General features: G+C 39.8%; 1 protein-coding gene across 1 annotated transcript in view; it reads right to left on the reverse strand.

The window, feature by feature from the left end:
- Positions 1-16,064, reverse strand: part of PRKCE (protein kinase C epsilon) — a 3,007,622-nt gene that overhangs the window by 174,509 nt on the left and 2,817,049 nt on the right. Inside the window, exon 12 of the mRNA XM_044059920.1 lies at positions 7,533-7,671. Coding sequence (XP_043915855.1) covers positions 7,533-7,671 — 139 coding nt within the window. The remainder of the gene's footprint in view (positions 1-7,532; positions 7,672-16,064) is intronic.

Below are 16,064 nucleotides of genomic sequence, written 5' to 3' on the forward strand. Positions count from 1 at the left end.
TGTCTTTGGCTTTGCCTTTATTAGAAGCTGAGTAGGCCTGAAAACCCCTTCGGAAGCCGGTACCTGCACAGCGGCTCTGGACCCATCTGAAGGAGCATTGTCCGAAGGTCCTGCAATAGAAATATTCAAAGGCCTAGTTGGCTCCTCGTGGGAGTCCATTTCGGCCATCGGTTCCAAAATGGCCGACGACAGGGGCTGCAAAAGCGCCTCACTGATGACGGCCGAACCTGAAGCTGGCTCTGCTTTTACAATATCGTCAGATTTGGACCTCGGAGGCCTGTCTTTGTCCTTGCGTCGTTTGTGAAGTCCGGTAGCCGTAACCGTATCAGACGACATTTTGTAATTAAAATGCCTACTGAAGTAATGAAATGCAAAATCGTACCTTCGTTTAATTGTACGTTGATTGAATCTAGCACAAAACCGACAACTAGCTATGTCGTTGTCAGGGCCTAAGCAAGAAATACAGTAAGAATGAAAATCCTTATGAGGTATTTGCTTCCCACATGAAATACAATTATTAACTTTTTCTGACATCGGACTGGAGCAAGAAAAAAGTTTCCCCAACGGGGTACTTAGCTTTGAGTAGGAGAAGAAAGTCTTCGGACTGAAGTTTGTTCAGAAAAGATCGTCAGGAATCAGCCGACCGGCACTTGCGAACTGCTATCACCGCACGGCAAGAAAGACTGGAGAACATGGCATCGGCTGTCAGCTTTGTACTCCTGGCGCTCTGACGTCAGGGAGCATGGCTGAACAGCCGACGCTGGACCCAGACTTTGAGATTATGGCCGACCGAGGACTGCCTGCCGGCAGGGGAGAACCCTACAGTCATGACTGCAACAGTGAAACACGATGAACATCAATGACCTCTTTTTTCCTGGATGAGAACCCTTTTATGATGAGGTGTGCCACGTAGAAGGACTTCCTGACTGCTGTGGAGATGTGACTATCAAAGAAGAGACTACTGTCCACCTGGGTCTCAAGGTCTCATCACACATTCAATGTTAAGTAGATTGCTGCCTATGTGGTAGTTCATGGGTACAGAGTTTTTACCAAAGGGGATGACACTGCACTTTTTGGCATTGAGCTTGAGGCCATGGCTCGGACACCAGGCATCTGTCTCAGCGAGGCCCTCCTGTAGGATGTCCACATCATTTGGGGACTTGACTATGGCTCCTAGTTTGCAGTCATCTGTGAACTTCGTTTGCCAGAGGCCTTCTGTGTTAGCCTGTACTTCAGAGAAGTAGATACCAAACAGGAGAGGTCCCAGGACGGAACCCTGTGGTACTCCACTTGTCACTGCTTTGAAGTCACATTTGGAGTCTGCAACTTTTACAGTGTGGGTTCTGTCAGTGGGCCAGTTGGCAACCCATTTTGTGACATAGGGATTTATACCTAGTTTAGTGAGTTTAGCTATAATTCCAGAATGAGGGATGGTGTTGAAAGCCTTGGCGAGGTCAAGATAGGCTGTGTGAACCACCTTACCCTCATCTACGGCTTTGGTGACTGCCTCAAAGAAGTCGATCAGGTTCAGGAGGCATGATCTGCTTTTCACAATCCCGAACTGGGTGGGATCCAGAGTTTGGAGGTTACCAATGTCTTTGCTTATGAGTTCCATGATGATACTTCCATGGTTTTGCAAACCAGGCTCGTCAGGCTAATAGGTCGATAGTTCCCGGGATCAGTGATGGCTCCCCCTTTGTGGAGTGGGATAACTGTTGCTGTACGCCATTCAGTGGGAAAAAAGCCTGATGCGAGGCTATTATTGAACATGGTACTTAAGTGGGGAGCCAGTTCATTCTGAAGTTCATGTAAAACGCAGCCTGGAATGTTGTCCGGTCCCATGGATGCTGTGTTTTTGGCTTTAGAGAGTGCAGCTTTTACCTGTGTAGTTGTGATTACAGGGACTCTGCATTCTTCCTGTATAGATATGGCCCCATTAGCGGGTGGGGGGGGGGGTAAAGTTAGCACTGAACCTATCTGGCAGGATGTTGGCAATATCAGTTGGTTCTGTAATTTTCATGCCGTTCTGCTGCAACTCAGAGCAGATCTGGGTGTTGCCATCGAGATTCCTGACATAGCTATAGAATGCTTTGTGGTTGTCCTTAGAATTAGTGGCGAATTTGTTTTCATAGCTAGCTTTGGAGGATCTTATAATGGATCTCACCTTCTTACTGAGGCTGACCAGGGAGCTCCTCCACTCATGGGATTTTACTCCCTTTTGCAACAGTTTCTTCCTTCTATTGTACAGTTTGTTTGTGGCAGGGGACCACCAGATTGGCTTCCTTTTTTTGGAGGATAGCGTCTTGGTTCTGTTTGGGATAGCATGATCCATGCACTTGTGTAAGTGCTTATAGAGCGCATTTGTGTAGGATTCAGCAGTTGTAACTGTATTGTCCATCTTCATGGGTGTCATGAAGTTCATCACTTCTGTCTTAAGAAGCATGAAGTTGGCTTTGGAGAAATTTACTGTGGTTTCCTTAATGGGGGGGTGGGGGCAGGATGTGTTTATCAAGGGTAATTAGCTTATGGTCGAATCGGACCAACGAGGAGTTGACTTCAGGTGTGGAACACCGGTCACTCATGTTGGTAATGACTAGGTCTAGGATATTGTTGCCCCTGGTGGAGGTGTGGATAAGTTGATCCAGGGAATTGGGAGTTTATGAATTCCAGAAAGCGTTGAGTTAAAGAGTTGGTACACGAGTAGTTTTCCCATTTAATGGTGGGGTAGTTGAAGTCACCCATTATTAAGGTGTTTGGCTGAACCTTAATATTTTCCAGTACATCAAGAAAAGAGGAGTGGGAATCCTGGGGCATGGTGGGGGATCTGTAGCAAGCTAGAATTTGGACTGCAGTTTTGTCCAGAGTTAGTTGCACTTGGACAACCTCGGATGCATTATGCTGAGCAACTAGCCTGGAGGTGTGGATATCCTTAATGAATATGGACGCACCTTCACCTTTGGTGTTTCGGTCTAGGTTCCATGGCCGAAAAGTGTGGTATGAGTTATAGCCTGGTAGTGCAGGGGTGCTCTCTGGAGCCTTGAACCAGGTCTCAGTCACTGCACAGATATCGATGTTCTCCATTTTAAGGAGTGCTTCGAGTGAGTGCATTTTGAGATTTAGACTTCTAGCACTGAGTAGCATTACCCTCAGTTTTTCCTTGCCTTTTCCTGTTACGGTGGTGAATTTGTCATTTGAACCTTGCCTAAAAAAGGCACTATAGGGACAGCAAGAGCCTTAAACAATATCCGGAATCCCAGGGGTGACAGGTGCAGGCCATCTGTGGCAAAGCATCGTGGCCTGTCAACCATGTCATCCCAAGCAGACAGATACTGGATCTCCTTAGAATGACACCAGAAGCTTAGCCAATTGTTGAAATAAGTCATTTTGTCCTTGTACTGCAGTATCATTCTGGGCGATGGCAGAATGCTACTCAGGGCTAGGGTCATACTGCCTAGGCTACAAGATCGGAGAGCTCTTCCATGTCTCTTTTCATGTAGTCTAGAGAGGTACGTATCAGGTCATTCACACCAACATGGACAATGACAGAGTCAAATTTGTACTTGTTGTGGAGTGACTTGAGTGTGTGGGTTATGTGGCAGATCGTGGCACCCGACAGGCAGCTGACAGTAACCTTCTCTTTGTTTTGCCTGGTGAGTGAGACATCAGTGTGCCTGACTATACAGTCACCTATGACTAGTGTGTTGGGTACGTTGTTTTGCCTTATTGGCTGTGGTTGAGTGGCACACTGAGTCTGTGGGCGATGTGTCATTTGGGTTGTGTTGGGGGATGGAGGTTGCTTGCGTTTCTGCTTTGGAGGTCTCTGTTGCTTAGACAGATTATTACTGAGAGCCTCCGCAAATGTTTTTGTGTTACTATGTGTGGATTTTGGAGGTGTAGATTTAGTGAGACTGTGATGAGTGTGGTGTGGTGCAAATGTTTACCTTCTCCTCATGACTGTCAAGTTCAGTCTTGGTTGGAGAGAGCTTTACCTCCAGTTTGGCTAGATAAGTGCATCTCTCACAGGTTGTAGTGCTGGGTAGTAGGAGGAGAGGGTTGTCTGTGTACATGAGGCAATTTCTCCATTGCCTCAAGATACCCAGATTCATCAGATAGACAGGAGAGAACACTGGGAGCTGACCCTTGGACATGCCTGAATAAAAAAAACTATTTTCCTCTAGATAAGTGAGGAAAGTGAGTACAAGAGCTGATTTTCTCTAAGCAAGTGGGAAAAGTAAGTACAAAAACTGTTTTCCTCTAGGTAATGAGGAAGGTTGAGTGCTATAGTAATTAGTAGCTTATTTAGTGCTTACAAGTTCTGAACAAGTGCTGAGCACGAATAAGCAAATTTCAGTGCTAAAACTAAGAATCTGTATCTGAACTAGACAAGTTACAGGACAGAAACAAGTGCAAATGCAGGCTTTCAAATCAGAAAGTTGAGAGAGTTTGAAGAGATTGCCCAAACGGCCAATAACTACAATTCCTGGCCCAGAACCACTCCTTATGTGGTAGACAGGTTACCTAGTGCTTACCACTCCCCCACTGATAAGCTAGAAGGCTTCCCTCCAACACAGAAAGGCTTGGGGAGCTCAGAAGCTTACATACAGTCCTGGATACAGCAAATCTGTATCTGGAACATTAGTTACAGGAAAGGTAGGAAACAAGCTTACCATTTTTTTTTTTACAGAAAAGTAGCTAAAACAGTAGTAAAAACAATTCACATGCAGTGCAAGCTAGTACACTTGAGTATGTAGCAATATTAGACCAAACACAGTTTAAAAAATGCAATTAAATTAAAAAGGACTATAAAATAGTTAAGACCATTTTTCTTTAGATTATTTACTATTACATGATGAAAAACAATATGCAAAGCCTACTGCTCCTACTGATAAAATCATGTCCATAGCTGGACTTATTGGTTCATAAAAATCTACTAAACTAATAAGAGTGTATCTTCTTTCACAAAAAACATGCTGGTTAAAATCAAAGTAGTATCCTGAGTTAGTTGGTTGCAACAGCAGTTGGAATAAGCACATTCAAAACAGTTGTCCAATATGGCTGTCAAGCTTATTGGCCTACAATTTGGATGCACTGTCCTATTTCCCTTCTTAAATATTGGAATTATAATAGAAGTCTTCAAGACCTAGATACAAAATTATTTCTAAACATATTATTAAACATTCTACTCAAAATCAAGATCAGAGAAGTTGTAAGATTAACCACTACAATGCCAGGAATGTCATCAGTGCTCATAGCTGCATCTTTCCTAACTCTGTCTAAAGAATGTCTCATCAAATATTACGTTAAACTCCACCTGACTATTTAATGAATTTGAGTAGATAATAGGCAAACAAAACATCCAGTCCCTGAAAATCCATATAACCACTGTGCCATTCAAACAGATGAAGCAGCAAATGGTGCACTAGTTACATGACAAATGGTGCACTAGTTACATGACAAATGGTGCAATAGTTATTTGACAGAATCCATTTCTCTTCGTAAAGTCTGAAGATTCAATTAGCGTTTCTGAAATATTGCATATGTTAAAACTGTGTTTCAGTTTTTAAAGATTGCAGGTGAAGTCACAGAACTCATGACATACACATGTCCACTTTGAATGAGCGTATGTTAGTACTATAAATGTTTTTCCAAAGAATGGACAAGCATAGCCAACATAAATTTTGACCATGGTTTTGGGGCCATTTGCATTAATGTAAAAATACATTCACTGCTGAATTACTTGACATCTGTCACAAACCTTTATTACCTTTTTCACATTCTTTTCCATGCCATGCCACAATATACGTGATCTCTGTTCAGTTTTCACTGTAGACATTTCAGGATAAGCTTGATGCTGTATTTTCAATATTACAGAAAAATGCTTTTGCTTAGGGATTATAATTCTAGACCTCCATAATACGCGCTCATCGCTTCTGGAACACAGTTGTATAAACCGTGGTGCTGCTATTTTATGTCAGTCTTTCAACACATAATTAAATCTTTGATCCTAGCATGTTTAATTTTATCAATATGTACTAGTACAGTCTGTAACATATATCATCAATCTTTCATCAGGCATGTGCCACATTTGTGGCATTTTCGGAAACATGTAATTCACTTAATGCATCAACATTACCAAAAGGAATAGATTTGGGTGTGAAACATCTATCCTTCAGCATTTGACAGGATGAGAATACCAGCTTTACTTCATTTTAAATGATCTCTTTCTCCTTAAATATAGCTTCATGTTTAATAAGTACTTTTTCTGCTGCTTTACTTTCAGCTTCTATCTGCTTTAGTTCTACAGGCTTTAAAGTAATTTTGCTCAGTCAAGTTCAAAACACGCAAGCTTATGTCAGTATTTAAACAATTATTACATGTTATGTTTTCCTTTTTCCATTATAAACAATATCCATTTCAAAAACTCCAACTAATTCTGAATGTTCTGTTTTTACGTTTTCAATATAAAATCAGTTGCAATACTACTTTACCAAGGTCTCAGAACTTCACCTTGTTACTGTGTGTTCCTTTCATTACTAGGGCAGCGTTTAAGGCATTTCAAGACTATTTGTGAATTCTCAGCCATGTCTGCATGTCCTAACTGTACACAAGGTGATTTCAATGGGTGCCCCAGTTTCTTCCCACCTCCGAAAGATATGCTGTAGGTGAACCACTGATACTTTAGCTTGTCTAGTGGTGTACATGCTGTGTGTGTGTGTGTATGCGTGTGTTTGTATACGTGTGTGTGTGAGCTTATTTGTGTACATGCTCAAGACACTTGTGATGGGTAGTCACCCTAGCCAGGATGCTTCTCAGTCCTGTGCACATAATGTGTTGGGATGAGTTCTAGCACCCCCCCATAACCATGCAGGGAATTAAGTAGGTAGTCACCGAATGAGTAAGTGAATGCACATGTTCATCATTTATTCCAAATTTCACACTGTCTCTGAGCTCAGGAGTCATGTGAGTAATCTTAAGTCCCACGTCATTAGTCTGACAACAATACAGCAGGTCAGTGGCTACGTCACCATATTCATCAAGCTGACCTTAAATACAGCCTGGTGTTATTCCCAAACTCCAGCCATGCCAGCAGAGATGGTTGTCTTGCCTCAGTGCTATCTGGCAAATGGCAGTTCTGAACTTTCTTTCGTATCAGAAAGGGGAGGTTACAGTTCTTATTTTTAATAATGCAGTTCAAGAAATAAATTAAATGATTAAATATCATGAGCAAATTAGCAGCTAGCAGGTCTGGATTTTAGCTTCATAGACAAAATGTTAATTACTAAAACTGAGTTAAATGTGACAATGCATTCCCTTTTATTCTGATTTTAGGGTTAAACGGATACACATCAATATAACAGTGGGTAACTGTAAGGCTTATGAAGAGACTTGACGATTAGATGTCTCTACTGATTATGGTATCTTAATTTACATTGTGTGATTACACAAGTACCAGGTCTGAGACACAAGGCTGCGGTATAACTGGAGACTCATCAGATTAGCCTGTGGTATGTTTTCTACATTAGTATACTTACCTCAGGAGCAATATAATCTGGTGTGCCACAGAATGTTGTAGTCGTCACTCCGTTCAGAATGCCTTCTTTACACATTCCAAAATCTGCTAATTTACAATGGCCTTCAGCATCTAATAAGATGTTGTCTAACTTTAGGTCCCTGTAATAAAAAGAAAACATCACTGTGCTAATGTATTATAATGTTTTTAGATAAAATTATTCACTGGGGGAAAAAAACAACAGTCTCTTATGTTACATTGTTATACTTATAAAGTCCTGTTTTACACTTGCTGTTAGGCAGCAGTTATTTTTTTCCGATCACTATGTGACATCTAAACAAAATAATGCAATAGAACATAATGCACTGTCATTACAGACAGTTTTTTACAGTGACTGAGGTTTTGAATATGTTTCACACAGAATCTGATGTATCATTTGGAAAGGGACTCCAACAACTGCCAAGTGTTGCGCAGTGCACAGGATATTATATCCAATGTGTCACAGCACCATCCGGCAGTAGCCATGATTCCCACAAATGGCACATGTGTGACCAATACCAGTACTTCATGTAAAGCGATTTTCCACAGGGTCATCTAGTTGGTAAATGCACATGCTGCCACCACTAGATAAACCAAGACAGACGAGTCCCATAAATGTAAGTAAAATACCACTCAGATGGTGTCCACTTGTGTGTTGCAGGTGATACTGTATATGTCTTGTCTCCTGGCTGAAATTTCCTTCACCAGCCTCCAGACCACACTGGAGATGACATACAACACTGTTCTGGTGCACACATGTAGCATCACTGAATGTGCATTTGGGCTGTTGACACCTTACTTTGGTTGCCTGGATACATCGGGTGGTGCAGTGCAGTACGGCCCAAAGATCTGCAGCAAGATATGTGTGGCCTGCACCAAGGTAATTATGAAAGGTGTTACAGAAAGAAGAACCCACAGCACTGCCTAACATAACTGAGGCAGCACCAAAGGAAAAGCTGGGTGAGGAGTCAGAGAAATCAGCTGCAGTGAGGCCTAACTGAAGATACAGGCAGGCACAACGTGCCATGTAAACAGCAAAGAGATGCAACCTCGTAGCTGGTAACGTTAAAGCAAGGGGAATAGTGGGAAGCATATTATTACAATACTAAGGAGTATTAGAGCAGTAATCTTCCTCAGAATGCATGCCAGAGCTACTCTGAGAAAGATGGTTCACTTCACACATACGGAATGGTTACAGCCACATTCTTGACAATGTACATCTCATTTATCTGACAGTCAGCAAATAAAGAATAATGTTCATAGTTTCTTTCATTCAAACACACACTAGCCCAGTCAAACTAGATCAATGACTTTATAAATGTGATCAAACAACAGGAAAGATAAGTCACTTTGATACATAGACTTCTTCAATATCCACCAATTACAGCAACTTCACTGACTACAAACTAATGCCCCCTACAAACTAAATAAGATTGAATACAAAAAGAATACTAATGGTTGCAATAACATATTTTATCTTCTTTCACAAACACCTTAGCCCTAGCAAGCCAAATCTATCATTGTTTAAATTCAATCTAACCACAGAAAATGTCAGTCACTTTTATTCACACACTGTCTTCATACAACCAACTAGAGCAACTTTAGTGACTGAGTACAACTCCAATATCTGACCACATTCAAGTAAATGAAAGAATAAGTAATAGAAATCTATACACAAACAGAAATACACATGAACTACTGCCACTTTATTGACTGTGTACACACCATATATCTAATTGGGATAAAAAGAATGAACGAATAAATAATTACAACAGTAATGTACTTCAGACTGCTGCTGTCAGACGTATGAGTGTAATGTTATGCAATTCCTGACAGACTGCATACAGATGCACCCCCCACACACACATATTACAGACACCTCTGATGACTGATCAACTGAATTAATAAACAATTTTTACTGGACACAGTCATATATTTTAGCTTGATGATGTCACACACACATACAATGTAATCTATTGCAACCCACTAGACACTCAAACACACACACAGGCCTGTCAACCATTTATATCCAACTTTTACTGACTGTGTACACCCCAAATATCTGCTATAATCAAATGAATGAATAACTTAATTAATTAAATAAATAGTGGACAAAGTAATTCACATAGATCAAATGAATTAATAAATTAATTAATTAAATAAATAAATAGTGGACAAAGTAATTCACATATTCACAGAGTTTACGAGGCAGAATCAGTCCATGGACCATAACCACATTTCTAATACCCACCCAAACAGGGCACCCTCCACTTTCAAAAGAGTAAAAAAAAAAATAAAGTCAGGGCTGGGACGAATTTATGGGTGCTCACTGAGTTGCCAAGGTTTTCCTTAAAGGAAGAGAGGATAACACTCTGTTTTACATGTAGTGGAATATTATTCCACAGATGGGGGAAGGGTTGAGCAATAATTCTGTCCCTCCTGCAAGTCTTATTAATTTAGTGGTGAAGATTCATGCCATTCATTTGAGTGATTGTGTAGTTATTTTTTGTGGAGTTTTTACTTTATTTATTTATTTTACATTTGTTTACTGGGATAGTCTGACTGGATACATGTCCATTTTCAGTGGAGGCCTGGGGAGAAATGCTCCACATAGTCAGGCATACAAAAGGTTACACAAGACAATTAGAATATAAATGAAGGAGGTTTGGATGCACGGAATGCCAGACACATATAACTATACAGTAACTGATAAGTGCCAAAGTATATAGTTAGAACGTCAAGCCTGGCTTGGTAGAATAGCGTATTTACTACAGTGATCTGACCAACTAGCTCTTGCTACTTGACTCAACCCTACCTTCTCAACCCTGCGTTTACTTCATCTTAACACCAAATGATCCATTTCTTCATCATAGTATTACTACTGTGTCAAAAAAAAAAAAATATTTAATTATTGGACATCTTTTACTACTAGACATATTACGTAACTACTACTTCTCTTAACTTTCTTTTTATCTACACTTACTGTACATTATGCTATTTTTCTTTCTGAATACGTATTTGTAACTGTATTTCTACTAAGTCAAGTCTAATACTCTACATTTTTAAGCATTATTAATATGTGACCAGTTAAAGTTTGTTTATCTCCTGTACTGTGAATGTATTTGCATTATAAACATGTATTACTTTTGATGAGAAATTATTTTAAACTGTTTGGAGCTTATCTCCCCGGGCCTCTACTGAAAATGGACATATATCCAACTAGACTAGCCCGGTCAACAAATGTAAAATAAAATAAAATAAATAAAATAAAAACCTCTGGGGTCTTTCTAGCATCATGATGTGTCTGGATAGATACATATTAAAAAGGGGCATTATATTCTACAATTGGTGTGATCAGGGCAGAGGGCAAATAAAGAACAACTTATTTTTTTACCCAGATAAGATATCATTAGTTATTAACTGAGCTACAAAGAAAGATCTCCTGACAAGTGTTGTTACTTGCAGACGATGGCTAGGATGCTGTCTACAAATGTGCCATTTCTGACTATTATCAGTCTGGAGTGGGGTGCTCTTTAAGTGTAAATTGCTGTTCAGATTTGTTTGCCAGACATGATAATCCAACACTTCTAGTTTAATTTAAATTCATTTCCAGTACATCATTGATTTTATTTCTGTGGTAGTATGTTACTGGATGCTTACAGATCAACAACACCCAGCTTGCCATCATCAGCAATTTTAGTTTAGCCATATGTCTGGGTTACAGGTATGGAGATGGAAGAAGCAGATGCTGAACAAAATGGGTCTGAGTAATAAGCTTTCAGGGATTATACCTTTGCATTTACTACATTAAAAATGTGGGCTCTATATGTCAGCCACTTTCCCATATCCATCTTACAATATAAGGGTCAACATTTAGGTCTTTAAGCATACTGACAATTCCAGCATATGGAATAGTGTCAAAGATCTTGGCAAGATCCAGGTACATTGCACAAACTGCTGGCCTACATCTACAGCCCAGTAATTTTTTAAAAGACGTTTACAAAAGTAAGTATACATCTCCCACTGACAAAATCATATTCTTGCAGGCCTACAGTACAGAAAATAAATAAATCACTAAAAATACTAATAATTTTTATATCAGACCTTATAAAATCAGATGAAATGTGTTCCATGGCTTTGCAAATCAAATGTGTTAGGCTGACATGTCTATAGCTCCTGGGATCAGAGATGGGGGACGTATTTATGAATGGCTATAATGACAGCTATTTTTCTTATTTCAGGAATACATACTGTGGTTATGCTTAAGTCAAACAGTTTTAAGAGGGGTTCGAAGAGTGTGCATCAATACTGTTAATTAAACTGTTAGATATATTGTCAGTACAAACAGCGGTGTTTTTTTTTTACTTCAGAGAGTATAAAATTGTCATGGTCCAGAGTGATCTTACAGGGAAGAAGGGATTCGGGAATTTGCTGACCCTGAATAACTGTTTCTGGTATCTTTAGGGTTGGAGTGAGTAATACCTCAATTAATTAAATCACAGCACTGTTGTGTCTTACTTCTTAATTGTCTAATGCAGTTTAAGAAGGATTTCTGATTTTCTTAGGCTTTGGATGTTAAATTCAGTTTGTGTTCTATTTTAATCTGGTCACTTTCAGGTTTTGCTGACTTTTCTGGCAGTATTTTAATGTGAAAAAGTTTTGATTTACTAATGCAGTCTATAAGCCTTAATTATGTTTTCCTTTTATTATAGAGATTATTAATGGTGGTATTCAGCCAAGATGGTTTATTTTACTTTCCCCAAAATACTTAATTCTACCTGGGACTGTTTGGTTTTCTCAATTTGTTAAATGGGGGAGAAATAAGTGACACTGAGGCTACTTGGGGGCTGGATATCTTCCAGATGAATTTGTCAGAATTCATCAATATCTGTAGTAGACTTGTCTTTTAAAAGTCTTTGAATTCAGAAGTATTCACTGAGGAAAGTTTAGATGCCCTAAATGAGAAGATTATTGATTTGTGCTCAGATTTGACCATTCCTGTCAAGGTTTTAGAAACCCCAAACATTTGCAGAAATTAAAAAGATGAGAGGCTATAAATTGGCAATTTGTTCTGATTAGGGTAAATTCCAGTTCAGTTTGTGGGTTGTGCAGAATCTGTCTAGAGACAGTTGTCACTGTGGCAAATACTGATAGTCACACACCACTTCCAGCAAATCTGAATGTGTGACACGCCCGGAACTCCAGAAAAGGTGAGTGCTGTTTTACAACACAAATATGGATATGGATAAATTCAAATTTCAGGAGAAAGTCACGATCCAGCAATTTACTGTGTATATTGCCCCTGATGATCTTTACTGGAATTTAATGCACAATTTTCTGTCATGCTAGAATGTCCACTAGGCAAACTTTGCCTTAAAAAAATGGCATTATAGGGACAGCAAGTGCTTTGGCTAGTATGCAGAAGCCATAGAATCAAAGTGGCACGCCATTCCAGGCAATCCAAGTTGGGCTGCAGCCATTTCACCACACAGTGACATAGTGGATCACCTTAGAATGATCACAGCTTCTTAGTCAATTATTAAAGCCCTTTTTCTGTGTATCTGAACATCAGTCAATTATTAAAGCCCTTTTTCTGTGTATCTGAACATCATTTGGGTGAGGGTAAAATTCCACTCAATGTCCGAGTCTTACCTGCATTTGACACGTGTATAACAAGCGATGACATGCCATTTTGCAGATCCTTGTAGGTTGAGCACCTCAGTCTATTCACACCTACGTGAATCACCACCAGACTGCAGTCATATTTGTCCTGTTTGAGGAAATGTAAACCCCTTATGATGTCACAGATCCTGGCACTGGAAAGGCAGTTCTTACTCTGTCTTTGTTCAACCTAGTGAGCATAGAAATAGTGTGCCTGACAAAGCAGACACCGATTACTAGGGTATTTCTACCTGGACTTAGTGGCAGTGGAAGTTTGCAGTCTGCAGCCTGGTGACTCACTTCATTATGTGAGTATTCTGTAGTTGTGTACTGGAATGAAGCCGATGGTCTCTAACCCTGATTTCTGAAGACATTGGGAAGTGATTTTTAAAGCCTAAGTATAAGCTGGCTTAGAGTGATCTTGCAGATGTATGGGTGAATTTATGTGCTGCTTAACAAACGTCTGTGTAGGTGAGTGGGTGGCCTCCAGGGGGTCTATATTAGAAGACCGAATGAAAAAAATAGCGAATGGCAAAACAGCGAAAAGACCGGACCTCGAAGTGTTGTTTGCCAGATCGAGGTACAGTGAAGATTGGAATATTTGCCCTTTCCTTACTGTAGTGCGATCTCGGAGTTGGTATATATATTTAGCGGGGGGGGGGTCTTTTTGCTGTTTTGCCATTCACTATTTTTACTATTCGGTCTTCTAATACAGACCCGTCTCCAGGTTGCACAGATAATTCCACCTCTCACAAATCTTGCCATGTTGGTCCTGTAGTAGCAGTTGGTTGTCAGTGAGTATTAGACTGTTCCTACTCTGTCTCAGAATGCTAAGTTCAAAGATGCTTGGAAGGAAAGAAACAAAGATAGACTGGGTTTCTGTGCTGGACAGGTGGGTCAAATTACTAGAGGCAGGGATGACATTTTGAACGAATTTTGTCAGTTGGCAGAGAAGCTTTATTAGTACGATAAATCATGATATAAAGGGGATACATTAGGTGAAGTAAAGATGTTCTGACACTGATGCAAAAAATACTTCAACCTTAAGGGTAGAAATGATTTAATACAGTCTAATCCAAGAGTAATACTCTGCTATAGTATAGTACAACGTATAACTATACTAACAACAAGGTAATACAGGAATTCAACATAAGAACAATGTGAGGGATGAAGAGGTAGTACAAATGACACACTGTATGATCCAAGGGTAGTGCTTAACTCTAGACTGGTACTCTACACAACTGCAGTAGTACAACAGCATTATACAAATTCAGTATAACAACAACAGTATGAGGGCTAAACACATAGAAAAATATTACACACAGTACACTCTAGAATAAAAGGCTTGGATGCACTAACAATACAAGTGAACATTGGAATGGATGTTACATACCACACACTTCATGACTTGACTGCCACCAACCGAATGAAGAGAGGCTGGTTCAGATATCACAAAACACAAGCTTTAACAGGCTTGGCTACCACACAATGATTGCTTCTAGGATTTGTCAGACTTGGCTGCCACATGCTGTGATGTAGTCCGATACAGTTACTGTTAATAACTAGCCTAAGTAAAGGGGCAATGTGGATACCAAAATATGTTCAGGAAGGGTATGACATGGGCTCGGAACAATGAGAAGCTATTATAACAAGAACAATTTGAGCAACTGACTTGTGGACAACAACAGATTAATACAAGCAGACAACAGGAACAGCAGCACATGAGGCAATGCACCTGGGCTGTGAGCAACAAAGAACTCCAATAAACAAACATCAGCAGAAGGTGCATGTAACTCAGTACAACTTACAACAAATTTACTCTACAAGTAACGACCTTTAGCAATCATGCAAACTAGGCAAGGGACCAAGATGAATGTAGGGAATGCTAGTTAACAGTTGCAAACACTTGCAAACAAACTGTGTGCATGAAGTGAAATACAAACTCCTGCTGCACATCTAGTTAGAAATCATCACTCTTGTAGTAGTGTGTAGCAAGGAAATGCAGCACAGACTAGCTCAACCAAGCAGAGCAGTATAATCTAAAAGCTACATTTAAACGTCACAACCATTAAGACAAACAACTGTAAATCAAGTCTGGAGCAAGCAGAATGACAAAAACACCAGCTATTTCTTAATAGTGTTCTGAACAAAAAAATGCACATTAAACAGTACTAAAAAACTAGCAGTGAATGTGCTTTAAAAGCACACTGATGGTACTCAACTAAATAAAAAAGAACAGTTCCCTGATATACTTGGGACTGGTTGCAAGGTCAGACTCAGTTAGAACTGCTAAATCCAGTACCACTGCGCAAAGGGGAGCACAGCCAAATAATGCAGCTTGTCCTGCTATAAACTGCGATTTTAAATGCTGCACTTAAAAAGCCAATCAAAAACATAATTGTAATTTATGTCTGGGTTAACCAGGATGCTCAGAATACTAGCAATTTCCAACTCTCACAAAAAACAAACAAACAAACACAAATAAATAAAAAGTATTCTCAACACATAAAACTCTTTCACAATAAAAAGTACTAATAAGCAGGGAAAATACTTAAACAGTGCACAAATGGAATTGCATTAAATAAAATTAGAAATAAAACACTTTCCTGGTGTCTTTGGGACTGGTACCAAGATCTGGTTAAAATTGGTCAACAGAGTAATAATGTGTAGCAAAGAAATCAGCCACAGTGGCACAGCCAAATAGAGTTTTATATGGATATGTTTCATAACCCTGCTGATAATGCTGGTAAGGCTTATGTCTGTACAGTTATGACAGTGATTAAGGCCACCCTTATGTAGTAACATCACTGTGGCTGCTTTCCAAGACTAGAGGACAAATCCACTACTGAGGTTT

Source organism: Protopterus annectens, chromosome 1.part0 (assembly GCF_019279795.1).
Source record: "Protopterus annectens isolate FY-2018-M chromosome 1.part0, PAN1.0, whole genome shotgun sequence".
NCBI lineage: Eukaryota > Metazoa > Chordata > Ceratodontiformes > Protopteridae > Protopterus > Protopterus annectens.